This window comes from Manacus candei, unplaced genomic scaffold (assembly GCF_025592945.1).
Source record: "Manacus candei isolate 608988 ecotype Guabito, Panama unplaced genomic scaffold, ASM2559294v1 h1tg000014l, whole genome shotgun sequence".
Classification (NCBI taxonomy): domain Eukaryota; kingdom Metazoa; phylum Chordata; class Aves; order Passeriformes; family Pipridae; genus Manacus; species Manacus candei.
The window spans coordinates 59,220,845-59,248,834 of NW_026138062.1; the positions used below are offsets into that span (position 1 = coordinate 59,220,845).

A 27,990-nucleotide genomic window follows, 5' to 3' on the forward strand; every position below is an offset into this window, starting at 1 on the left:
GTTATTGTCTACATTATCAATGCAACAACATATCATGAAAACGTTGCTTGATACCATGAAACTGGAGACTGTGGCATTGTTTCCCAGAAGAACTCTGAGCATGAGGAGGATTTCAGAGTAGCCTGAACAAAGCAATCATATGTTCTCAGTTGAGTAATTTTCCCAGTTCATCGTTGTAGTCACTTGTTTATCAGAGTTCAGTTATACAAGTTACCATAATCAGTTTTACAGCAGTTCTGGAGATCCAAGGCAATGTGGTAGATTACATAAGTATATTTTATCTCTGATTTACCTCATAAGGTGTTATATTTAATTGGCAGTCAAATAATTTAAAATTCCTGTCTCTTACACTATAATTTTATCTGTTAGGTTGTCCTTCACATGGTGCTGGCCAGCCTAGGCAATTCTGTATACTGAGGTTCCCTTTTCAGTTACTCTTATCCATGTTTCATCTATGAGATTTGACCAGAAAAAAGGAGGCAACAAATGTAAACCTCTTGTAAAGCATTGGATTCCTTTGGCAATCTCTGGCATTTCTCTTCTGAGAAATACAAAGCAATTTGACCAAAATAAATGTGTTACAGGTCAGCTATATAGTAATCACTGGCTTTGTCCATGCTTTTATTGCACGCAGGTTGCATGCAGGGAAATGGAGGCACTGAAAGGTAAAGTAACCTGGCTAACACCTGTCTAGAAATGAGCATGAGGACACGGGCAGAAGAGGCTGTGCCATTGAAACTGGGTGTAGATATCAGGACATTTTAACTTCAGTCCTGTCTTAGTTCCTACTATGTGAACTTGAAGAGATCACCTGAACTCTTTTTTACTGTACGTGGATTGGGAATACCTACAGCCCCCTTTGTAAAGCATTTGTATCCTCTGATTACAAAAAATGTTGTGTATCAAAACACACTTATTAACAGAATTACTCTTTGTTAGCCAGAGCAGCTCTTCAAAGACCCCCATAAGACTTACCATTAGTTTATTGCCAACCATTCTCCTGGGCTGGTTTAATTTTACGATCTTCTTTTTTTGTCTGTTTTTCTTTCTCTCTCTCTCTCTGTCTCTTTCTCGTTGGTAATGGACAGGTGAGAAACCACACCAATGCAGCATCTGTTGGCGCTCCTTCTCTTTAAAGGATTACCTAATCAAACACATGGTGACGCACACCGGCGTGAGGGCGTACCAGTGTAGTATCTGCAACAAGCGCTTCACCCAGAAGAGCTCCCTTAATGTGCACATGCGTCTCCACCGTGGGGAGAAGTCCTACGAGTGCTACATCTGCAAGAAGAAGTTCTCCCACAAGACCCTGCTGGAGAGGCATGTGGCTCTGCACAGTGCCACCAACGGCACGCCTGGAGCCACCGGCACCGGCGCGAGGGCTGTCCCCGCCGGGGTGGTGGCCTGCACGGAGGGGACCACGTACGTCTGCTCTGTCTGTCCAGCTAAGTTTGACCAAATCGAGCATTTCAACGACCACATGAGGATGCATGTGTCAGACGGATAAGTAGAATCTCTCTCTCTCTCTTTGTTATGAACAACAAAAATAGAAACAACAAAAAAAAAAGAAAGCTATGGCACTAGAATTTAAGAAATTATTTTTGTTTCATTTTTACCTTTATTTTCCTCCTTTTTTTGGGTTCATTTTGTTTTGTTGTTTTTGTACTACATGAAGAACTGTTTTTTGCCTGCTGGTACATTACATTTCCGGAGGCTGGGTGAATAATAATTTTCCCAGCCTCCCTCGGATGGTGGCCTTAAGGCCAGGTAGTGCTTCATGAGCTCCACTGGTTGGATCTCTAGCTACTGGCCTCTAAATACAACCCTTCTTTACTACAAAAAGCAAACAACAAAAAAAAAAACCACAAAAAAAAATTAAAAAACAGACAGAAAAATAATAAAAAAAAAAATCTTTTTTTCTCACTTGTGAAGAGCACTACAAAAAAAACAAACAAAACAAAATATACTACAAATCTACAAGGCCTACTGTCATTATAAGTACACCGCTTGCAGTGTTTCAATGGACATGATTCACATTGCTGACCGCTTTTGGACTTCACAGTATCCAGTTAGAACTGTGGAATATTTTGCTTCTGGTTGAACAGCAACCAGAGGAAACAAGGCCCTGCTGGTTTCCACCACGAGTCTGCTTTTTCACACACACACGCATCCACAAACACACAAAAGGGCTGAGGGGAATGCGAGGCAGTGTGGCTTGGATAGTGTGGAGTCCCTGCAGGGTGAGGAAAAAGAATCAGAGGTTCCTCACCTGGATTCTGCTCCATCCCACGCTCTCTGGCGCACCCTCCCCGCTGCTTTTCTCGTACCACCACCACCACCTTATAGCAGAAACCAAGAAGATTCAGACAAAGAGCAACGGTGGCTTTTTTGTAATTTATTCAGTGTCTTCGCTGAGCACAGGGCCTCAGCACAATCAAGAGGGACTTTCACAGAAGGCAAAGAGAAACACAGAGGAAAATCAAAGATATCAGAGGTTGCAACCTATGGATCTAGGTACAAGAGAAGGGTTAGTTCCCACAATCTTTGCAAAAAAAAAAAAAAAAGTTGCATCAGGATTTATTCTTGTGGAAGAAAGAGGAATAGAGGGTGGGTGGGGAGGGGAATAATAATTTAAAAAAAAGAGTTCTTGGGACTTTTTTAATTCAAAATTTTATAGAGGGGCAAAAGTGACGTTTACCAGATAGAATGCTGATTTTTTTAATATATTTACAACAGTATTTGTGTAAAAAAAAACAAAAAAAGTGAGATTGTTAAAAGTAATTTTTCTTTGTTTTCTTTTTTGTTTTGCATACACTGCCACTAATATCTTCTCTTTTATTATATATATGAATATATATAAAAATATATATTTTATTTTAAATTGAGACTGTTAAGGTTAGCTAACCTGCTTCCAGATAGAGGGGGGGAGGGGAGATGATCTTGATTTTTATTTTAAAAAAGAGGAAGGATGTTTCTTAATTTTCTTTTCTAGTATTATTCTCTCTCTTTTCTAATGGAATCAAGAATTACCTGGGTCGATGAGGGGCTCTGTGAAGTCATCTGTGAGATTATCTACTAGTGTTTGTGCATCCTGCAGTATCATTTGAACTGCTACTTTGTTTTTTGAATTACATGGTTCTCTTTTTGGCTCTTACCAAGCTTCTATTGTTTCTTTTTTGGTTCCATCTCAGAATTTATTTCTGCTGAAGGATGGTTTCTTTTGAGAAAGAGATTTTTCTAGCAATGTTTCCTTGGTTTTGGGAATGATATAATCTGTAGTCTTTCTTCTTATTTGAAAAAGTAATGAAAGTTTTGGAAGTGTGTAATAACTAGGATTTCCCTTCTTTTTGGTCACTGGACAAGAATTAATCTGCTGTATTGTTCTCTCATCCCTGCCTTGCTCGCTAGAGAGCTTCCATATTTGTGTGGGAATCTGATCCTGCCCCTGGTAATTTGTGCTGATGCCAAAATAACTTAAAATGTTACCATTGCAAATAATCTTCCCTTCATTTGCAAAAATGTCTAATGGAAGGGCCACATCCCGCATTCTCTGCATATACCAAGCTATGCAAGGAATGTAGGATCAGTGTGAAAGATTGATTCCTGATCTGCATATATATGTCGGTGTTCTGTATTTTGTTTTACTGTGTTTGAACTGGTGTTCTCCCTAGTTGTCTTCTGTGTATCTGTGTAAGAATTTTTCCCCCAAAGCCAACTCCCAAAGTACGTGGGTCCTTAGTTCAGTTGGATCAGTGTCTGACACTGTCTTGCTTGAAACCTATAGTGAGGACTTGCACCAGCTGCACTCTGGACTTCATATTTTAGGCAGAGAAAAAGCACCTAACAAAAATATGCAAAAAGAAAAAAAAAGAAAAATTGCTAGTTTAGCTTTTACTTGTGTTTATATTTAAATTAAGCTTTCTTAAGTTTACAGAACTTTGCTTGTGAACACTGAGCATTTCACATGAGACATTTTTTTATGCTGGACAACCTTCTAACTGTTGACTTGATAGATCTCCACATACAACTTTGTGTGTTCTTTACGCCTGTGGCTTCTCTATCAGATGTCTGTCATTCAATACAGGTAACTTCATTTATATGTTCTGTGCCTGTTCCATTACAATTTATTTGGGAAAAAAAACCTAACAGGTGGTTCAGTCTCAGAATCTTTCTATGCCCTGCAAGGTATTGTTCAGCAGATCCTAAACGCTGAAGCCCTGATTCTCATCTGCAGTATGCAGCATAAGAGAGGCTTTGAGGTGAGTGCCAGAGCAAATGAGTCTCTTTTATGGTAACGTCTTTCTATGTTACCAATTTGTTTGGGTAGCTCAAGGGGCTGGAGAAGGAGCACAAGTTAGTTAACAAATATTGTTGTTTTAACCATACTGGAAAAAGCAATGCCAGCATGTAAACCGAGAAGTGAAAAGACAAAGCCCAGGACACAGAGAGGGAGAACTAATATCTGCCATGCAAAGGCACACTAAATCTGTGTGCAGGAAACAAAGGTTCTGGAGACAAGGGTGTGGAAAAAAATGGGGAAAGTGAACCTAGACAGAAGGATTAGAGACTTTTCTCTGGGGAAAGGTTGTTTTCTTCTGAGATCTTTAGTACAGTAGAGTGTTATCCCATATGAGGAACGAGTGAAAAATTTTACCCAGCTTAAAAATATGTAGCTGCTCATTTGTCATCTGAGGTAGGGGAAAAGCTGTTTAATTTGCTGTTGTAACTCTGGTGAACTATAGTCAAGATGTAGCATATTCTGGAATATGGTTCTGATACCAGAAGAGATATACCAGTAAATAGGAAACAAGAATCAGGGTTTACATCCACCAAAATCCAAGTACTATCATGTTTAGAGAGAAAAATCCTATCCAAATTTTAATCCTTCAGCTTTCATCCTTCCCTAAATCAAAGAAGCATCATCTTTTAAATCCAAACTTTTTATGAGGTCTAATAAATTTGAATTAAAGATCAGTAGTGAATGAATGAAGGGTGCCAACTGAATAAAATAAATAGACAAAGTTCTTCAAATAAAGCTAGGGCTTACTAGATTGAATTCTAAAACACTTGTCAAAGAATTTAGGCCAAGGTCTTCACAAATGAGTGCCTGAAATATTAACTGATTTTGTTGAACTTCGAGACTTGATTTTATAAAACATGAAGCAACGTGCAGCATGACTGCTAATGTAGCTGAAAGTGCTTGCCAGGTCACTGTGAATTTAGGAGCTCAAACATAACCCCCTTTGTCTTTTACAACATTAAATTCTTTTTAGTAATGTTTCCTCCCATCTTTGAAATACTTATATGCTACTTGGAAACAACTATAATATCCAAATGTTGCAGGTATATTCAGCCTTCATGTACTGCTACAATATTCCTTAGAAGAAAGAATGGCAGTCACAGTGATCTGGAAACCACTGCTGACAGTGGTTTAGCGAATCTCATCTCAGTATGCTTTAAAGGGTTCCTGCCAAACACCTGATAAAATGATACAGATGAGAAAACACAGACTGTAGCACACATCCTTCTGATGAAGCATGCAATATCCTGCATTCCTTGAGCTTGATTCTCACTTTCCCTTAAGCTCTCTTTATATTGCTTTGGTAATGGAAAAGGGCATTAAATAGAACATAAATTCAAGCTTACAAATCCAGGCCTCTCTGCAAGGCAAAAGTGCAATAAAGGAAGCCTTAGAGTAAATGAGAAGTAAGTGCCTTCTCTTACTGCTGCTGAGGCTGGTGAAGTGAATTGGAAATGTAGGATTGGCCAGAGCAGATCTGCCCTGTGGTCCATCTCACCCAGTACTCTGTCTCTGACATGTGGCCACTTAGAGATGATTTGAATGAAGATGAAAGACCCATGTTGGATAATTACAAAGCAATAAGCCTAAGGGAGAAGATTTATTATAATCCTCATTAACTATTTGTACATATAAAAACATAAATTTGAATAAAATATTTACTTGCCTATAACTTAAAGACATAATTTATGGCTTTAAGTTTTTATCCCATATAAAAATTATATATTGTGACAGGTAATTCTCATTGTCCTTTAAAGATCTATTTTATTAATTCCTAGCTGGGCCCCATGCTGTCCTGTGGAAGTGAGTTCCTCAGGTAAATTACCCCCTCGTTGAAATGATTCCTTTTCAAGTTAATTCTGTTGCTGTTCCTTGAAATACCCTTGTTCTTGTATTATGTGAAATCATAAATCAGAGAACCAAAATTTAACTTCTCTTGCCCATTCCACTGAGGTCTGCCTGGGAAATATGAATCCACAAGGAATGCAGGACCACAACCTCAGTGTCTGCTGATTAGCAAGGAGAGAACAGCTACTGAGTGTGTCCGTGTGCATGTCTGGGGTGTGTGCATTAGTGAGGTTTTCCTACAGTGGTCTCTTGCAGAGGACTAGCAGGCACAACTTATGAATAATGGAAACATACCAGTACAGTACATAAATTGTACTATAAATTGTAATATTGTATTTCAATCTGGTCCCTCGTCTCAGAAAACCCATATTAATAGTCTCTTATAAGGGAAATAGTTACAGATGTTTTGCAGGAGCTACTCTGGGGACACTTTCTCAACATCTGTCATGCTTTCACTAGACCTGCTTCTGGCCCACGCTGTTAGTTAGCTTCAAAACCAGCTCAAGTTCACAGTAAGCTAACAGGGAAGAGTAGCATTTAATTGACTTTTTTTTAATTGACTTTAAGTGAGTGAGGTTTCCTTTTGCTCTAAGATCAAAGAGGCCAAGTGGAACCCATTTTTCCTCTTTTGATTTCTTTCATCCAAAGGAGAGTTGAGTAATAACCCACATACCATCAGCCCCTTCACTTCTTATCAACCCCAAACTGATTGACTTCCTTCAACCTGGAGCTACTCTTTTAACGTTGGATCACTCACATGGTGGAGGAACAGATCTCTTCCCTTTAGTGAGTATTATGCTAGCATTTGCTGTGTCTCTTAATAATGAAAACAAATCCCAAAAGGAGAAGGTACAAAACATCCTCTTCACAGGAGTGTTGAGTCCAGTCCAAAATCAGAAGCACCCAAATAATTTCAAACATGACCAGACCTTCGGTGTACCTAAATCTGCTTCCCTTCTGACAGTTATGCTAAGGAAATCCTCTGACTCTCACTGATGAAAATTACTTGCCACTCAAAAGGGAAAAAAAGCATCAGCCTGAAAAAGGGAAGGCTCTGGGGAGACTTTATGACAGCCTTCCAGTACCTAAAGAGGGCTGACAAGAAGGCTGGAGGGGGACTTTTCACAAGGGCATGTAGTGATAGGATGGGGGGAAATGGCCTTAAGCTGAAGGAGGGTAGGTTTAGATTAGATATTAATCTAATCTAAACCTACAGGTGGAACAGGTTGCCCAGAAAGGTTGTGGACTCCCCATCCCTGTAGGTGTTCAAGACCAGGCTGAATGAGGCTCTGAGTAACCTGGTCTAGTGGAAGGTTCCCTGCTAGTTGCAGGGGGTGTTGGAACTAGATGATTCTTTGAAGTCCCCTCCAACCCAAACCCTTCTATGTTAGTATCACATTAGCACCTGGTGGCTGTTCTGCCAAGAAAGACTAGTCCTTGGTAACCAACCCTTTCAATTCAGCTCCTCTGAGTTATTGAAATAAACCTTATAGAAAAGAACCAACAGGTAGCCTAATTGTATCAGCATCTGATCACCCTAAAGCAAAATAGCTGCTTTTCACATTCCCTGATTTGTTTTTATGCTGGCTGTGAAAATTTGTGAAGGAGGTGTAATGTGATGAGAACTTGGCCCTGAGAGGTTTTGAGCCTCCTCTGCTCCCAGAAGGTTTCTCTTCAGTAAGATCTTGGCCCCTAAGCAATCACAACTCTGCTGTGAAAAAAGGCTTATGAGGGAAACTACAGATAATACATTGTCTGGAGTTTGAGTTTGTAATTAATTGAAAACCTTGACAGTCCTGCTGACAGAAACCAAATACAGGTAGAAAGGCCTTGCAGAGGGGCAGATGCTGAAAGTAGCAAGTCGCTGCAGCATGTCCAGTAAGACAGTCAAGTGCATGAAGGTGGCCTAGTGCTAGATCCATGTCCATCAGGGGCTTGTTCTGGCCATGCCAAGTCAGTGTTCTTGCTACTGTTAACCTTATTTGTCCAGCAAGAAGTAATAAGCTCTCAGCTAGTTTCCCTTAAAGCTGCTCAGTGCTCCAGTTCATTTCAGCAGGAGTAAAGGTGTCCAGATATTTTCACAGATGACTCAGGTGGGAAATATGGAGAGAGCTTTAGGTGTGTGCCTTTCTTCAAACTAACTCTGACCAAAAAAAAAGGTGAGTTATGTTTTCTCTGGAATAGAACAGAGAGATTTGGTCCGCAAGGACAGAGAGACGACCTATCTGAAAAATAAGCATTCTTAACTCTTGTAAACCTATTGGTGTAAGGGAACACAAGGAAGAATCTTTTTTTTGTTTTTCTAAGAAAATGTAATTGAGAAACATGTTAGACAAGAATGTATGTCCATATAATTATTCCTAGTGCGGATAACTAAACAGCTAGATTAGGAAAAGGCCTCTAAGATCATGAATGCAACAGTTAACCCAGCACTGCCAAGCCCACCACTCAACCATGTCCCAAAATGCCACATCCACACATGTTCTGAACGCTTCCAGGGACAATGATTCCACCACTTCCCTGGGCAGCCTGTTCCAATGCCTGACCTCCCTTTTAGTGAAGAAATTTTTCCTAATATCTAGTCTAAACCTACTCTCATGCAACTTGTGGCCATTTCCTTTCATCCTGTCACTTGTTACTTGGGAGAAGAGAGTGACCCCCCACCTCACTACAACCTCCTTTCAGGTAGAGACTGATGAAATCTCCCCTCAACCTCCTTTTCTCCATAGTCCTCCCTGGAGCCTTCTAAACACTTTGTTAACTGTATTTTAATCTCCCAATTTACACATCAACTATTTTTCAAAAAGCAGAGCATTAAGATACTTCTTTCAGAAGCAAATACACTACAGCCTTGAATACACTACAGCCTCATGGACAATTGATGCCTTAAAACAAAATGCATCTGAGCAGTGTGGAGCATACTTATGTTTTGTATCTATAGCAAAGTTTTATCTAAAACATTCCTTTCATATGAAATATGTTATGTTGTGTTTTCCTGTTTGAAAGGGCAGGAAAGAAGGAAAGAAGTATTAGTGAGGCATAGTGTTCTCTTCATATTGAAAGGTGCTTCTCCGCTGTTTCTTACCTTCAGTTACAGCTCCAAGTTTGGTCCTCTTCCAAAGAGATCTCCTACTTTTGATTGGGTTGATTGGCATCAGCTCCCTTTAAAACTCGTGAGGGTAAATGGTCTTCCTAAACCAAATTAATAATATGGGGGTAAGGCTGTGTGATTTGACTACAGACTCTAGCCTCTCCAGTGCTAGTGGAGAGAGAAATCTAGTGAAAAGCTACTTCCCAGTGGCAAATTCTGTTCTGAATTTCTGTCAATGCAACCTCTATTGGCACTTTTGGGATTGCATGCATGTCACTGGCGATAAATATAGACTCTTTGATTAGTTTAGCTGCAATTCCTTTTAAGAAAAGTATATTCTAAAAATATCCTTTTGATGCAGCAATAACATTACACAAACAAAAGAACTACCAATATCCCATCATGTGTGAGAACTTCTATCCAGTTCAGCCCATAGGGACATTCTTGTTTCTACCCCTCATGCAAACTTTATTAGCACTTGAACCCTCTTTGTGCTGCGAAATTCATGCATAGTCATGCAGCCACACCTCAAGCATCCCTCCTAAATGCTCTGCGTCAGATTGATCTTAGGTATTACAGTAGTCCACATGTTTTCATAAGATCCCCACTGGGACTTTTCCTGCTGGAAAATCTGTAGAAAAACATTGCTTGTTTTAGATATTTTCCAGACAGAACTACAGACTTCTACACTTTATACTGTTGACTTGATTTTTTTCCAAGTTCATAGTCCTATGGCACTTGGGAAAAGTGCAGACCTTGGTTAGATACTTATTGTTGTGCTTAACTGTCTGATTCTCCAGTGTCCTGTTCCTACTACATGGACAGACATCTTTCTGAGATCTATATGTTTAATTAGGCACCTTTTCTATTTCACTTTGCTCCTTTTCTTTTTGCCACCTGGATATTGCCAATTTCTTTGTTAAACCTTATAAAGTTCCTCGAAGGTTCAACCCTCATGTTGAATATACGCTGTTTGACTAGAGAGGATCATCACATTCAGGAAACAGGATCCCATTCACTCACCTGCCCAACTTTCTTTTCATTTTTCCCATGAAGTCCTTTACTTTCATTTGTCACATAGTCTGCTGGTACCCATGGGATCTTTGAGTAAAACCAAATTATTTGGCCTGTGTGTGTGTGTGTGTGTGTGTGTGTGTGCATGCAGATGTATGTCTGAGTATGTGTGTGCATGTATGTATGTCCAGGTAGAGAGCCAGTTGTCTCCTCCTGGCTTTACAGACAGGTTGCTAACTGAGCATGTGGATATGCCTGGTTTAGATGCAGGAAAGGGTTTAGATGAAACAACGATTACAATATTAACTGTGGAGCATTGGCATGACTCTAGTGAAAAATAAGTACACTTCTCATGCAGTATATATGCACATATATATTCATTTTAAAAGTTCTGTTAGCCAAATGCTCACAGTTGGATGTTTGCCCAAATAAGATGTTTGCCCTCATTCAAAATGTGATACCCAGATTTGGTCCAGTGTATTTTTGTGAGTACTCATTCTAAAGGGAAGGCTGATTTATGTCTCTCAGAGCCTTATGTGGTCTTTCAGCCACAAAATAAATAAACCAGTTGATCTCAGCAGGCTTCACTAGCAGAGATAGGCATCCATGGAGGATGACAGCTCTGGAACAATACTGTTGAGTTCAGTCATTCATTTCCATGTTCACCTTACAAAGAAATAAAATCCAAACAAAATAACTTGCTTGTTCACACTCCCTTAAAAAGAACACTAAGAAATTATCAAGTCTTTAAACAGGTAGCAGCACAGTATATTGAGAGGCTCTAAAATATTCCAGGTCTGGAATCTCTGGTTTCCAAAGTGCCATGTCAAACAGCTCTTTCCCCACCTCACGTACTCTGAAAGATATTGATTATGAATATCTTTACATGTCATCTGAGATCCATTTCAAATGTGCAGTCACTACCAAATAACAAGTAACTTTCTCTCCCTTGGTCTTTGCCAAAATCTCTTCAGGACCATGGTTAGTGTGTCTAGAAGACCAATAGATTTTCAGAAGCAGAAGAAATTGGTCAGTAAGATTAATTAGTATGTAATCCATGAGAACTGCAGGACTTCTAGAACTCATTTTGTGCCTATTCAGTTAGTGGGATGATTAAGTATGTTTAGCTACAGCTGCTTATTTTGGTATTGTGCTGGCCCCCAAAGTAGCGTTTTATTAACTCTTTTGCCTGACTAGGGGATTTTCCTTGGTCCAGACAGGGTAATTGAAGATTTTGGGGGATTTTTTTTCTTTCATTTTCAGTCATAAAAATTTAAGTAAATGCTATTCCTCTTCTTAGATTGGTGGCATTTCCCTTCCCCTTTTGAATAAGATGATAATGCAACAGTTTTGGCTGGTTGATTTTGGGGTGAGATTTTTATTTTGGTTTGGTGTTTTTCTTTGGTTAAATGTACATTGTCTCTCTATAGTCAAAATGTCTTGTGACTGTAACAGTATGTATTTCTTTTACTGGAGAAAATAGACTTTTTGGTTTTTGTTAACAGTACTAGTGACTTTGTGGAAAATGACAAGTTGCTATTTAGATCTGCTTAGTTAAGTACAGTACACTACAATACAGTATTTCTGAAAGCTAGAACATACAGTACACAATATATATAGCAATTCTATATCAATATATATACATAGTATAATCATTTAACTTTTGCATCTGCCTATGATCATAGAAAAATAATTTTTCACATGTATCATTCACAACCCAATCAACTGCTGCAGCTATTTGAAGCATTTACCAATATTACAGCTCTAGTGTGCTTTTTCATATTATTGGCTTCTTTATTGTCTTTACAAGCAATTTTTCAGGATTTTTTTAAATCTCTATGTAGTAAGATGTAGAAAAGTAATTTTTTTAAAGAAAAGGTAAAACAGTATTAGGCTCTACAAAAAGTTAGAGATTGTTCCCTGCTACCCTTTCATACAGAAGAACAATTAATCAAGACAATTAAGGTTATCTATTAGCTCTCTTCTAAGATGTCCTGTTATTTCATTTGTAATAGTGTATGTCAGACTTTCCTCTTCCATTCCTAACCTTGGAGAAAGATGCCACAAGTGGTCTTTCACTCCTTCCAAGTTCTGTTTCTTTAAAGTTTTGAGGTTTCCTAAAATTATCTTCTGCATTAAGGTGGGATAGAAAAAATTGTTCTCTCCATAGTTATGCTGAATGTGGCCGATGGATTTCGCTAGGAATTGGATAAAAATACCTCCATCCACTGTTAGTAATATATTCCAATTGCATCTTTATTTATCCACTTGATCACCCCTTTTTCAAATTAAAACAACCTCTGAAAGTTTTAGTTTCAGTTCATAAGTTTTTAAAGTTGAGTGTTCCCTGCACCAGCTTCATAGGACATTCCTACTGGGTCTGAATTTTATGTCAGTCCTGCTGGATTTTAATTGTCACCACAGAGCTGCTGAAAAAAATGTCACTAGGGAGGGATATGTCAACATCTAGATCCAAATAGCCCAGGGAAAGCTGGTAGACACCCAAGCCTCATGGCTTTTTATGTCCTTTCTGTATTCTGATCTTGCAACAGATGTCCCAGGCAGGAAGTCTTGATTCAAAATTAGTGAGAGTGCAAACTTATGAGAGCATGGGAATTTATGTTTGCTTTCCTAATTCAGGTACATCTCAGCTGATCTTCACTCCTCTGGTTGATAACATTTCACTTCTAAATGAAAATGTGCAAAACCAAGTGGATGAGGGTTGTGGAGGAGGTATTCATTATATCTCATTTCTCCTAACTTGAATACTGGAAGAAATGAGAGATGGTCACATCAATTACAAATTGTGCTTTCACTGAGAATGAGCAAATCTGTGTCTCTGCAAATATAGTTATTTTGGAGTGAGAAGAGAGGGAAGGAGTTACCTATGCCACATCTTGGGGTATTGCAATCAGAACTTCAAGCATGGGAATCAAAAAGTGCCAGCATTCCTTACAGGCTCCTGCCATTTGCACTTACGTGGAGGCCACATTCTTTTTCTTTCTACTTGCAGTTTAAAAGTTATGGTCTTCCAGCAGTGATTTCTAAGTCTGGCTTTTCTTTACTCTGTATATACCCATTTGTAAGGGAAGGAGGAGACTATCCTCTCAACATTAATTACGCAGGTAACAAAACTAGATTACCCTACTACATGAAGGATGGGCTTTGTCCCATTAAGCCAAACAGGTGCCATTTCCCAAATTAATTCCATATAGCTGCTGCAACAGAGTGCTGATTCAGTGGTCCACATTTTCTGACCATGCTCTTTGCCTTTTCCTTTGACTGAATCCTGAATCATAAGTATTTTTTTAGAAAGTGTTCTCACTTGACTGAGAATGCCAGATCATTTAAATGGCTGCGTACCCATTCCACACTTGCCCTGCTAATCCTTTGTGAGGTTCAGTAATTCATTTAGCATAACTACTAGTTTAACATTTTTCTTGATTTAACTTCTTTGTTGCCTTTTATTTTTCCTAATGCTTTTTTTAAACACCTCAATTCATTTTGCATGTTATACAGTTTACAGTTTATATTTTTAGGCTAAGAAGTGGTTTTACAAACAGGATGGTACCAAACAGGTAGATTATCCACACTAGAGATTGTACTTTTAGAACGCAGTGTGTACAGATACAATTGCCTAAAGGAAAGTGAAACTAACAAAATAATCAGCTGGTGAACACTATTTTAACATATCTTTTACATAAAAGACAGTCAGTCATTTGTGAATCCAGAAATCTTGCTTTTTTATGAACATATATCCTTTCTTTTTCATTCTCTGAAGAAATACTAATCTTAAGAATTGTGATTTTCTAAGAAACTCGTTTCATATGTGCATATTTTCTGCTTTTTAAGGAGAGAGAAAACAGAAAGTGATATCAACTTTACAGTTTATAGATTCTTGCAGTGGCTACTTTTCTTGAGTGATATAAACATCAAGGAAAGACTGTCCAAATATTAGCTTTATTCTAATGTATGGTTTTCATTATTACTTTCGTTTTCCATCTCCTCGTTGACCAAGTAGACCTCCAGGGCTAATACAGGCAATGGTCTCACGTTTCTGTGGTCGACAGCATTTATACTCAGCTCCTTTTTGCACTTCTCTTCTGTTTTATACAACTTTTGAGGAACACAACGGTTGAAGTAGGTAACACTGTCACCACGAGAGGGAGAACCTTGTACTAAGAGAGTGTTGCTCTGTTCTACTGTGCCGGGACAGAAAGGGATTTTAAAGCTTTTCCCTGCAAGGTTGAATAAGAGGAGAGTCCCCCACTTTGGGGGTGCTTACACCAAAGATAGGGGGCCTCCCAGGAGAGGGGGTGCTTGAACTCCATACAAGGGACTTGCTCTTCACCCGTGCCACTTAGAGGAAAAGACCGAATCCCCAGTATCTGCTGCTGCCTTCTTTTTTTTTTTTTTTTTGATGTATGAATAACTTGTAAAAAATATATAGTTCCTATTTATTGGTGGAAGAAGTGTCACTCTTTCATTTATTGGAATCAGAACTACTTTTTCACAAGTATCTTCAACAAGTTTAATTGTCTTTCGGGGTGCCCTGTTTCCTTTGTCCTAATGCCAGGATGTAGCTTGGTCTGCTGTGAAACTGATAGAGGTCCTTTAAGTCTGGAATTTATTCCCAGTTTCATATGTTCTGAACAATCAGTTCCCTAGATTCTTGCTTCAAAGTTCAGGTTCAAAGAAATTCTTATAATGAAATGAAGCAGAAAATTGGTGATTTCCCATACACTCCACCCATAATGAGCTTTTGTTTGTCAAACATAATATGAATAGGCTGCTCAGTTCAGGGAGGATGTACACCATGACCTTTCTTGTCAGCATCAGTGAGATCTATGCTTAATCCTGAAAATTGATTGGACCAATACTCTGTGGGCCAAATTCTGCAGGCAGGACTCTCTTTTGTTGACTTCAGTCCATTTTCTCTGACAGGGAAAGCATATGTAGTCCTAGTTTCATATACACCCTTTAAGATGCCACAGGATTGTTCCCCATAATTTAGCATGTTTCTGCCCAAAGTTTCTAATCTTCATAAAACTGATCTAAGATTTGATTTCACTCCACTAGGCAGATTTTGCCTGTGTTAAGGGCTCTGTGATTATATAGTCTCTCCTTGCTGGGAAACTTAATTCAAAAGCACTATATAAAGCAGGAAGGTTGCTTCCATTTGAACAAGGCATGGAATTTTTTGTTTTACTTTGTTTTGTTCACAGAATCCTAAATAACCTTGAGTCTTTCTTTGGGTTTGATTTATTGGTGATAGCATATTTATCTTAAATAATTAAATAGTGAACCACAACAGCTTCACTGCAATCCCTTTTCCCTAGTTTATACCCTTGCTATGTCCCTTTTCTGTTGTCAGAACAATGTAAAAGCATTTGGGTATTTGGATATTTGGAATTACTTGATTCCAGGTTTCTGACTGCTCTATCCAGAAGCACTCTGGCCATACCTTTTCTGTTATGATGGTCACATATTCATGTGGGTAAAATAAAGTTGCTTCTTTGTAAGATCTGATTATATAACCCTAAATTCAGACTACACATCAAGCTTTTTGGTGGACCTTTTTTTTAATAAGTGCTACTGCATTAGATATGCAGGAGAATTTACAGTGTGAACAGCATTTCAGCAAACAGGTAGGACCCCCTCAAAGTACACACAGCTGAACAGCAAGAAAATTCATTGCTGCTGATTATACTGACTAAATTGGTGTTTATAGACTTTACAGAAGAGCTGACAAGTGTTATTCATTTTGTCTCGTGTGCTCAGGCATGGGATGCACCACTGTAGCTCTGCACTCTGAGAGAGCAGGTTTAGGTCCTCTCCCTTTGCCACAGCTAGTGATTCCATTGTGCTCTCTTTGTTTTTCATTGTAGGCTCATTGGTAAAGATAAACAGCAGAAGTCTTTAAAGCCTGTTTTCAAGGTGGATATTCAGGATCCCTGCACCCCTACTTAGTTTCTTTCTCTTAGGTTCTTTCTGTATTTCTGTGCATGTGAAATGCTTTTCTCCACTGGGGTTAAACAGAGTGTATCTGCCTGCAGGCAAGGCTTGTATCTTTGCAAGAGAAAGAAAAAGGAGAAACCTGCTTCTTGGTTATAATTTGGTTTATCTTTTGGTATTTGCTTTTGTTTACATTCTGGGGTGAGCTACCGTCTTCAATAAGGGACTGGGAGTGAGAGAAGTGGCAGAAGGCAAGAGGAAGCATGTGCCTGAGCCCAAGTGAAGCAGCGTGCAGTATTCCTCTGTACACTGAGCAAGTACATTGAGATTAGTCTAACAACAGCAGTATTGTCCTAATGTGTTCCATTTTTCATACATTTCCCTTTCTTGCTCCTCCTTCCTTGATGTGGCCTCTTACACTGATTTTAGTGGTTCCCCATACTCCTTTCTAGTAGTTACAAGGGTTTGATGGAGGCTCTTGTGGCTGTCCAAACTGAAATTATAACCTCCAAACCAGTGAATACCCCAAAGTCTTTGTTGTGTTTTCCCAAGTGTTATCTTCACAAGTGGCAAGCCCTGGCAGATGTTTTATTTTGTTAAAAGAGATAGATGGGCTAGGGGAGTTATGGGCTGACTGGGACTCAGTAACATGCTTGCCTTTGTAATTAGTGAGCTTTATTTTGTTTTTCTTATGTGTCTTCATTTTAAAGTACTTAAGAGCTTAAATTCCTGTCATCAAAATTCCTGCTTTTCCCACCATAGCCCTAGGTGGGCCATGAAATAAATACTTCACATATATCCTCAAGTATTTGCAGGATGGAGGAGGGAGTTGTTCATGCACGTGTGCCTGCATGAGCAGGAGAGAACTGAGGTTAGTGGTGATCTGTTTTAGGTGGTGATTTGTTTTAGGGTGGCCACAGAGAGCTTCAAAAAGTTGATTGCACTACAGAACCTTAGCTTGGGCACTGTCAAAATAGGGACTGTATATTTGGAACAGGGAAGCATCTTAGTTTTTTTTATCCACACATACACATGCCCTTTGCAAGGAGTGCCCTTGCAAAGTTTGCATCCAACAACTTTGTGTAAAACCACTACTGACCTTTTTGCCATATCCATTTAGTTCTCTCTTCTTTCTGAAGCCCCCCAACAATGGCTTGTCTCCTTTCTGATTTCTGTCATTTGTCTTACTGTGTTTTCAGTAAATGTCCTATCTGCTAATGAGATCTCCACATGGAGTGGGAGGAGATAAAATGAGGCATGTGAAAGTGTGGCTGGGAGACTGCAAATCCCCCTTTATTTTGGGGCATTCATATACTTTTACTGAGTGCTGATTTCTTGGGGGCTGGGTGGGGTGGGGAGGGAGTCTGTGCTTTTTTGGTCTGGATAAGGCTTTTTATTTTTGCACTAAGTATGACTGCACTGCACTGCATTGCACTACTGAAATGTATTTACATGTGGTGGGATTGGAAGGGGCCAATTAAGCAGGAAGGGAGAAGAGAAAGGGATAGGCACAGAAACCAGGATGTACCATAAACCTGACCAGGTTGAAAGAGAACTAGGGTAACCTTTATTTAAGCAACTAGTCAGACACTGAGACAGCTGTATTAGATACCTTCTCTTAAAAGGAAAGTACTATAATATAATAGAAACTGAAGAGGCATCACAGGTTTCAGGGTGCTACAGATCTTTTCCCCCCTTTCTCTAGAGACTGTTCTTTGGGGCTGTGAGAAAGTTAAAAGAACTGCTCATTTGGTAAACCAGCGTAAGGCTTCAACATAAAGATACCGATTCCTAGTTCAGATGTCAAAACTTGCACTGTCGGATAGAATCTGTTCAAGAGGCTGGACTGTGATTAGCATCCCTTCAGTATAAGCATGATCTCTCAGCTCAAGAAGTGAAGCCACAAAGCAGACTTACCAAAGGAGAAGGTCACTGGAAAAAAACACGTCTTTCTGAGGCTGTTATGGGAACAGTGCAATAAACAGTCATCCTGAACACACAATTACAGGTGTTCCAGTCAAATCTTTGGGGTAAGAGGAAGCAGGAGGGACATTTGGGCAAGAAAGGGTGGTGTGAAATTCAGTACATACAAAAATATTCCTGCTTAGGCAAAGATGCTGTCTAGCATTTTAAGATCTCTCTGATTTGTCTTCTTAAATGGATAGTCTAGCGTTGTGAAGGCTTTCAGCTGGAACCAAATGGAATTCTAAGTTGAAAAATACTGTTGCAGTCAAGATGCATGTTGGCCTATGCCTTGGTCATTAATTTTGTAACAAGCATAATATGAGAAAAATTAAAACAGTGGTAATGTGCAGCAAGATTCATCTCTGCTGTGGCTCTTTGTGATCTATAAACTCTCAAAAGTTTGTGTTGAATCTCTTCAGTAAGACTATAATTGCAACTTCAGCCAGATGGTAAAACAGGATCATGAAAAATGCTCTGTATAGCAACTGGGACAAGAATGTAAAACATGAGTGCATCTGCTTTGGTCCTATAGGGGAGGGGCCGCCTGTCTATACAGAGGTTTCATGGACAAAAATGGGGAGGTAGTCATCCAGTTGCTAAGGGAAGTCTAGAATAACTGGGGGACTAGAAGTCTATTCATGCCCTGAATTTCTCCTTAGACTTGAAGCTAAGATATTCTGGCTTCATGAGCACCAAGAAATGGATAGTTCAGATCTTTCACAGAGCTGCACAATGTAAAGCAGATTGATGATGGTCAGTCTGTTGGACTGCCTCATTTGAAAAAAGTATTAAGAACTAGAGGAGGAGTAGTATACAGGAGGCAGTGCTAGGTGGAAAGGAACAAGTCTGTCTGGAACCAGGAGACACTTTGGAGCTAAGGATGTGTTTTTCTGGTGAGCTCTGAGATTTCCACTCAGATTTCAGCCATCCTGGTTTGAAAGGACTGGAAGAGAAGAACTGGAGATATCTGCTGATGTACTGTTAGATGAACTACTGAATGACTCTTCCCTTGAAAGCAAGCAGGACAATGGAACATGCAGTCTCTCTCTTTGCCATCTGCAGGAACCTTCTAAGATGAAAACCACTGGAAGATCAACTTCCAGTAATGAGTCAGTAGATGCCCAACAACAGCACAGTTCATTTGAGAGCCAGCATAATAGAGAGGCAGGAGAGCACCTTTATTTTGTAAAGTGGCATTTGCTTCCATAAGAGTAATGACAGCTACAGAGTCATGATATGGGAGGAAATGAAGTCAGTCTGCTGAAGTTAATTCACGTTATGAGCCAATATGCCTGTTTGTTGTTTAGGTGAGTTTTTGTTTTGTTTCCTTGTTTAAGGCAGCTGCATATATTGCTACTGTCAGAGTGGATTTGCATTGTCAAAGAGGAGTAGTGGACTGCTCCAGAAGAAAGGTGAAGCTGAGGGTTTCCTGAGCCTGCTGTGTCCAGAGTGCCTTTCCTGCTGTGGTAAAATAAAGAACTTTTCTAGTTTGAGCTGTTCCAGCTGACTGATTGCTGCATATTCCTCCCTTGTGGTGTGACCTGATGGCAACCATATTTGGACAAGGAGAGGAACACTGCATATTTGCAATGCTGTGATAAGATGCCATTTGCACTAGTTTTTTAGAAGTACTGCAACCTGAAGAAGTGGGCTTTGAGCCGTGCTCCAAATCCTGGTTTGAATTCAACCTGTTTAAACCTGATTCCAGCTGACTCAGTTTCAAAAGAACTGGTCTAGTCCACGTAAACAGGAAGTAAAACCTTTTTTAAAAGCCAGATTCCAGTTTATGTTTCCATTCAGTTCAGTGCTCGACCAGACCAGTTCTTGGGCATAAGTGTGATTGTATAGTTTTAATGGCTTTTAAATAAGTTTTTCCTTTTTACATGGTCAGTTTGAAACTAGTTTAACTGGAACTGCATTTAAATATAGCACAAACTCGTTTCTTTTTTTCAGCATGGTACTAAAGCCCCATGTAGACAGTGCTTGACTGAGAAACCAAGGATAACTTGAGGTTTATTTTAAGAAGCCAAAACATATGTTGCTGACTAGAGATGCCGCATAACTTAATGCCCTATTTTTTCTCCAGATGGAGAAACACTAACTTGCATAATTCCCCTCCATTTGTCATCCTGCTTCATTGTTGCACCTTTTCTCTTGAATGAAAATCCCTTTGGCCAGTAGGCTAGATCCAAAACAGAACTTTCCTATACTGTTTGATCATCTTGTTTCTGTACGTTCCTTTCCTTGACAATGGCAAGCACTACTGAGGATCAGCTTGAGTTTTTGCTGGGACTGTGGCATAGTTATGGTTCAAGAAGATGCTAATGATATTTTCAACATTATGGTAATTTCAGAGGTTACCCTTGAGGAAAAAGTTATGTTTCAGAAGTTCCACAGAAAAAAGAAAATGCCAGGAATCAGGATGGAGCTTCAGTCACAGTGCTGTAGCCAAGTTTGTAGGGAATGCATTTCTGGTGGCTGGTGATGCTGACATTTACAAAGGCAATTCGAAAGCCATAGAGAATGTATGCTTTCTCATCCCCGCTGAACTAAGAGAATTTATACTAACAGAATGATCCCAGAGTAACCTGTCAGTGTTCACACTTCTCTAATGGAGGAGGCTGAGCAATCTGTCACATCACCTTAGACAGTCTGAATTTGGTTCAAGACTGCTTCCAAATGGCCTGCCAGCCAGGTGCCCTCCCTCCTTGATCCTAGTATCACACCTGGCTGGGGATTTGTCACATTAGCCAAGGTGACCTTGGGATAGCCTTGCCCTCTCCGCAGCTAGGAGCCTTTTACCTTTTCTTTTCCTTTTGGTTTTCCATTGAACCAGGTGTGCATTTAGTGGTGAAGTAGATAACAGGTCAGCTGTTGCTCCAGATGACAAGAATGGCAAAGCCACATGGCAACTGAGCTACTATTGTCCTCAAGGACATTGGTAAAGGCAAAAGACCAGGCTCTGTTTGATGGTGTAGTTATAAACCTACAGCTTCTGCTGCTTGCCCCTCCAAACTTGTTTTGGTCAACTATGTTGTTGCCCTCAAATATGCTTTGTGTGTGAAAAGCTGAATGCAGTTGTTCTGTTGTCTGTCTTCTTTCTTCTGCATCATGGATGTGGCACCAACTTACTCTCACAACAAACTTGAGTTTTGTTTTGCTGTTGTTATTAACATGTAATTCTACTGTAGACCAAAAAATACGAAAAGGAAAAAAATCAGTTTCAAGACATAGAAGACCAGTGAGTGAAAGGTGAAAAATTTAGGAAGTGAAGGTGTGAGAGGAGAAGCAGTGGTTAACTGTGTTAAGTTAGAAATCTCAGAATAGCCTTACGTATTTCTTAACCAATGCTTACCAATCATCCAGTAGTGGGGTTAGATAGCTTTCTTGGTTCATTTGTACTTGTATCCTAATATATATATATTTTATTTTTGTTTCTTTGGTATTGCTGTTGCACATCATGTTGTCTTTTATAATGCCTGATTTTTATTGTATTGTACTTTATCAGTCTGTTTTGGTTTTGTTTCCTTTTGAAGGATGGGGAAAGTAATGTTTCCTTTTTGTTTTGAATTTTTGAGAAAAAATGCACTGGAAGTAAACACAAACACATTTTGCCATTTGATAAAAAAGGAAAACACACAGCCACGCAGTGGAAAAGGCTAAGAAAAAGCTCCCCTCTTCTTTATTGTTATGGAAGTATCCTTTAAAAGATATGCTAGAAAGAAAACAAACATTCTCAAACAGAAGAAGAGAGAAGCCTCTTTGATCCTAGCTCTGCAATCTGGAGTATTTTAGCACAGTATTCTGCAGGGTTGGGCTCCTAAATGGCCAACATTTGTAAAATCCAGAACCACATGGGGCAAATTCATCCCTGGTGCAAGCAGATGTAATTGCAATGAAGTCAAAGGAGGTACCCAAAGGATGGATTTAGCCACATGCGTGCAAGATACAGCTGCCTTCCCTATAGTACCTAAGTCCCCACTGCTAGGTTTTATTGCTGTCAGAACCATTGGTCTTTCGGCTGTGTTAATCGCATAAAATCCCTTGAACGTTTTTCAAGGTAGGCAAAACACTTTCCCACTGAATAAATCAGTTCTGGATGCACCTTGGTGTGACACTTCTTGCCTACCAGCTTTCAGCTGTTACCCACTCCCAGACGTGAACTGATGTGATCTATCTCTGGCTTGCCTTTGCCGGAAAAACGGACTTGACTATTAAGCGTAGAAAAACTTTTGCGTATTTAACTACTATGATCCAGAAATGGCCCTTGCACTTTTAAGGCATATGGAAACATCCTCTCTGTCTTTCAAAATGGCAGCAGTTCTTTTGTGAGTAAAACATCGCGTGCGCAAATGCGTACACACACCCACACCCTGGGCTCCTCACCCCAAATTCTTCCCGGATCTTTCTGTGCCCAGCAGTGTCCTGTCTCCATAGTGCCTGGTCATTTGAGTACAGCGGGGCAGAGACTAGTGTTGAGATAAATGCAAAAAGCATACATTTTAAAAGACAGATGATTTTCCTGTTATGCCATCATCTTTGAATCCCCATATCAGCGGATGGGTTTTCCTAGCCTGACGGCTTTCAATCAGTTGTTGAAACATTGGCTTTCTCTGTTTTGTTTCCTAAGGAGGGAATGTGGGGTGGGGAGAATAATGAGGTGTTGTTTGTAACTTCACAGTCCTGATAGTTGGTTTTTATCTTCCATATTTTATGCAAAAACAGACATTATAAGTCAATAAATACTTGTGCCCTAGGTTGAAAGTTAAGTGTTCAGGAAAGGAAAAAAATGGTTGGCATTTTTCTACATTTTTGTGAAGACTCTTTTGGAAAGGAAGGGTACATATTTTTGTTGTGTAGTATTTTCTATTTTTGAATGCATTTTCTTGGTACAAGACTGTTTTGTGGAATTCTTTTTCTTTTTGGTGAACACATTATTTAAAAAAAAAAAAAGAAAAGAAAGAAAAAACTAATTGAAAAGTTTGCCCTTAAGGATATGCTGCAGTTTTGAGGTTTAACATTAAAAAAAAAACATTCAAGGCGTGTGTTAAAAGTTGGGGGATTGTATTGTTGGGAGTTTTTTTGTAATTGTTACAAGAAGAAGTTTGTAGCCACTGCTGTTTATTTTGTTTCAGATGAGTAAGTAAAGGGATTGTTCTTGTGTTATTCTTTTTTTTTTTAAGAAAAAGTTATTTATGAAATGTCACAAACACTGGACTGTGAGTTTGTAGGGAAGCATTTTACCACCCTGTGTCTTCATAGAGCTGTTGATGATCCTACTTCTCATTACTCTGCCTTATGATTTCCTGAGCAAATTTGGAGGGGATGGGGGGAGAAGGAGAGAGAAACTAAATGCCTTTTTGAGTCAGAGACTCGGGGGAAAAATACAAAACAGTGTTTTGGAATCCCAAAGCTGGACCATCAGCTCTGCTACTTCTCCCATCTACCACAGAAATGAAAAAGGCTTACAGGCACTGGAGGAGAAAGAAAAATCATGGTACTGAGATGTGGCAGTGCACAAGGGGTTAAGTGACTGAGAGACATGATGATCATAATGACCTCTGTAAATGACATCTCAGTTTCTCAGTCGACAGCTCCCTTGGTTTGCCTTATCCTACCAGTGGCTTTTGTGACCAACACACCAACCCAACTGAAACCATGAGGATAACTTACACTTTCAGTCACTGATCAAAGCCCTTTTTGGCACCCCAACAGTGGGAGTGACCAGCAGGGAGCACTACTCAATCTGATCACTGGTCTGGATTTGAGGAGAAGTAGAGGCTGAGGGTGACCAAAGAGGTGTGCTGTGTTCTCCATGTTTGAAGAACAGGCTTAAAAGACTAAAGCGGTGCTCCAGGTACTCATGGGACTGGAGAAAAGGGAAGGAGGAAGACACCAACAGCCATAACAAAAACTGGAGATATGTAACTGGGCTACATTCAAAACCAACCAGACTCTTTTCCTTCCTGGACGAAAATGCAGCCAAATCTTGAGACTGTCAAGCAGACAGAAAGCTGAATGTGGCCTTCATTTCTCCTGCCTTTCCTTTTTATTCTCCCTCTTCCTTTACCCTGAGGTTTCTTCTCAGTGAGCACCTGCTCCACTGAGCACTTTTTTGCCCTCCACCTAAACTGCCCTTGCTTTCAAAATGTGGGTTCAGTCAGGACTGAGTAAAATCATGTGCCTTCTTTTCCCCTTTTGTAATTATACCAGCCTCCTCCCCTTCCCCACGTTACACATGTGAGAGACACAGGAGGGGGCTTTTCAGAAGTGCTACTTGTCTATAGGTGTCCAGCAAAACAGTAAGGTGGTGGTGAAAGGAAGAGGAGCAAGGGAGATGCTATTAGCTCCTTTCCCTTTCCACACGTAGCAGGTCTTCCCAAGGAGACACCCTTCACCACCACCTCCTCAGACACTCCCCTCTCCTACACTGCAGCTGTAGTGAGCATGGGGTGGTTCTTCTCTCCCATTTCTATCCTACTTTGTGAAGCACTCACTCAATTGCAATTCATGCCATTTACAAGCAGTCACATTGACAGGACAAATGCAGTTTGTGGCCTTATTGAGATGACTTTTAAACCACTAAAAGAAAAAAAGGCAACTCATTTCCCGCCCAAGGTTTGTGTCACTTCTAAAAACCCAGTCCATAGCAGTCTAGACTCCTTTAATCTCAGTCCATGTTAATGATGGTGGCTAAACTGACTAGCCTAGAGCTTAAATGCTAGACCATCTGGTCTCATGTTTTGTTTGCTATTGCCCCTACTGTCTGCTTGCTTTTCTCATTTTCTACTATATTCTCTGCTTTACAAGGCAGCCCTAGCCTTTGGTGGAGGGTGAGAGGAGCCAGTGGGATCCTGGCTCAAGGAAGATAGTTCATGAATCGTTTTCAGCCTTGTAGCAGAAGGATACACCAGCTACCACAGCAAATGCATATTATGATAGGCTGACTGCAGTGTTTTTAGGGCAAATTAACCCCACCCAGTTACTGGAAGATGACTTGTTCCCAAATCAAAACCATGGAGTAAAAAGAGTGCACTGGGACAATGGAAAAGTGGCTTGCAATCCACAGCTGCTTGCGGGCAAAGACAGGGACCCAGTTGCCTCCCAGCTTCTCTGCAGGCTTGCCCACTGCACAGTCAGTGTCCCTTACTCCATGGAGGAGCCAGATGTGCTGTAGAAGCTTTTCTGATTTTAAGAATCAGTGCAAAGCAGCCCCTGAGAGGTGTCTGTTTGTCAGGCAAGCACAAGGGTGAACGCCCGCCTGTGCTGTTTTTCTGCAGATCAGGAAGCTCCACGCAGGCTTTCCTGGAGCTTGGCCTTTCAGAAATCCACCTGTAAAACCTGTAGCACCTGGGTGGTGGGAATGAAAAATCCCTAGATTGCTTCCATAAATGATCCAGTAAATGAAAATGTTGCAGATGGGGGATTGGAAATTTATTCTTTAGGCTGGGCTCTAAAGCCAGGGAGGAGCAACAGGGGAATGGTGTATTTATTTCCCCCCTCCCAATGAACAAGTCTGCATGTGTTCACATACATACAAGAGAAAGGGTGTATTCCTACCCATCTTTGGTGCTGATGGACTTAAGACATTTGTCCAAGGCCTACTTTTGACACAGAGAACATAAAAATAAACTCCTATCACATGCAATATTTCCCCCCAAAAAAAGTGAGGGAGGGAGAGGAGAGCAGTGTGGGCAATCGGGATGGTTAGGGTTGGATTATTTTGCATCTTTTGTAAAACTGTAATTTCAACAGTGCCTTATTCCTAATAGATGCTGGCACTTGGGAGACACACACAATGAAAGACAGAACTAGGGAGAGTCAGATGTATACATCCATAAGACAGAGGTCATTAATCATTGTAAAGGAAGCTGTATTGGGAATGACACAGCTGTGTCAGAATTGAAAACAGTTCAAATATTCAACCTCTAAAGCAATTTCCCTTCCACCACCTCCTGCCTTCCCTCTTTGCCAATGGTGCTGCCCAGTAATAGCTGCCTACACTGAGGCCTGTCACTGCCCCATTTGCTTTTAGTGTTAAGTCCAAGGAGTTTAGCATAGTCAAGCTTTCCACTGCAATCATGTTTTCCATGGGGTATGTGAATGCCAGTTATTTTGCTTTAAATGCACTTTAAATAAAAAAAAATCAAATCAAAGCTCCAGACTGTTTCAAATACATAAGAGAAGATAGTGCATATGTGTTTGAACCCAGTTGACTTTATCTCCAGTTAAAGTGTACTCCATGCAGTGTGTATGTATAGAACAATGTGTATGCATACAAACACACACGTCAACCTTAAATATCAACAGACTAACCTTTCTCCTTAAGCTCATGAAACCAGATGATACACAAACACAGCAGCAGCAGAGGAATTATGGTTGGGTTCTTGAAATAGATCACAAAAAACAAAAACAACTACTTGGTCCTTTCTGTACATTCAATAATTACAGAAGGAATTGGGTTGTAACCAGAATAAAAAGGAACGGTGCTAAATGAATGAATGGGCAAAAAAAAAAAAAAAGAAGACTAAGACAAAAACTCAGCCCAATAACACAGTTTGACTTTTATGCTAATTCTCACATTGGGTTGATTTGTTACCCTTTTTTTTTTTTTTTTGGTTTATATGAAAATAAAATTCCATCTAAACTAATCCACCACAACGATAACAACAACAAAGTAAGCAAACAAAAATGCATCCTGGCCTGAGGAAGCTCTTGTTTATGGAGGATGTCAGAAGTCTCAAAACTCTCGGCCTTGCTCTCACGTACCACATGCTCAATCAGTCCTTTTTTTAAAATGTCTGAAACTGAAAGAAAAATTAAAAAAAAAAAAAAAAAGAAAAAAAAAAACTTTTTGAAGCACCTTATGTGGCTGCCCATTCCTGGAGTGGGAGCTGCCTTTTTTTCTTTGAGCACCTTACTGATGTGTTAATGCTATCTGCTGTCTTTTTGTTCCCGAGTGGCTGGCTGTTGGCATGGGCACGGAGCGTGCGGGGTGTGGGGATGGCTGGGTGGGGGCTGCAGTGCTACACACACACACACACACACACACACACACACACACACACACACACACACACACACACGTGGGCACCGGCCTTCCTGCAACACGCTGCACATGCATGTGGAGGGGGCATCCAGCCACATTCCCATTCCCCACGGCGCTGCCTTGAACCCAGGTGGAAATTTGTTGATCAGTCTTTGCTAAATGGTGGAGGGGAGAGCACACACTTCTTGTGTGCGAATGTAAAAGATAAAAATTGGACATTTTCCTCTCGGGGACGGAAGAAATTCCCAGCATTCACCAGATGCCGAGTGAATGGGAAACTGCACCCAGGCCTAAATCCTGAGGTCTTTATGCAGGCAGCCAATGATGATGACCTTGGGCGCCGGCTTGCCAACATTGAGACTTCAGGATTTGGCAGAGGAGTGGCAGGGATCCTCCACAGGAGATGGGTCTCTGCAGGTGCCGACACACGTTGCCACGGTCATACATGTCGTTGGACACCCACCCATCCTCACGCCCCTGAGCACGCACTGCTGCCTGCACACACACACACACACCCACACCCGCTGTACAGGCATCTCTCTCGAGAAACATGGTTTGTGACAATGTGAAGAGCAGGTCAAAAGTTTTGAGGGGTTAAGTTCCTTTTTTTTCTCTCATTATACTCTGTAAATGGTATGTCAGTTATCAAAAACAAGCAAATAGAAAATTGTTAAAAAAAAAAAACCTTGCATACGCCTTTTCTATCAAGTGCTTTAAAATATAGAATAAATACACACATCCTGCCAGTTTTTTCTTACAGTGAGAGTA

The 27,990-nt window shown here is 40.2% G+C and overlaps 1 protein-coding gene across 21 annotated transcripts in view; it reads left to right on the top strand.

Annotated features, from left to right (window-relative positions):
• The window catches only part of ZBTB20 (zinc finger and BTB domain containing 20), a 475,348-nt gene extending 447,407 nt beyond the window's left edge, over nucleotides 1–27,941 (top strand). For all 21 annotated transcript variants that reach the window (XM_051779641.1, XM_051779642.1, XM_051779643.1 and 18 more), the window contains one exon: nucleotides 1,089–27,941. In XM_051779641.1, the coding sequence (XP_051635601.1) occupies nucleotides 1,089–1,507 (419 nt within the window). In that variant the 3' untranslated portion in view covers nucleotides 1,508–27,941. The remainder of the gene's footprint in view (nucleotides 1–1,088) is intronic.
• Nucleotides 27,942–27,990: the final 49 nt, after the last annotated feature.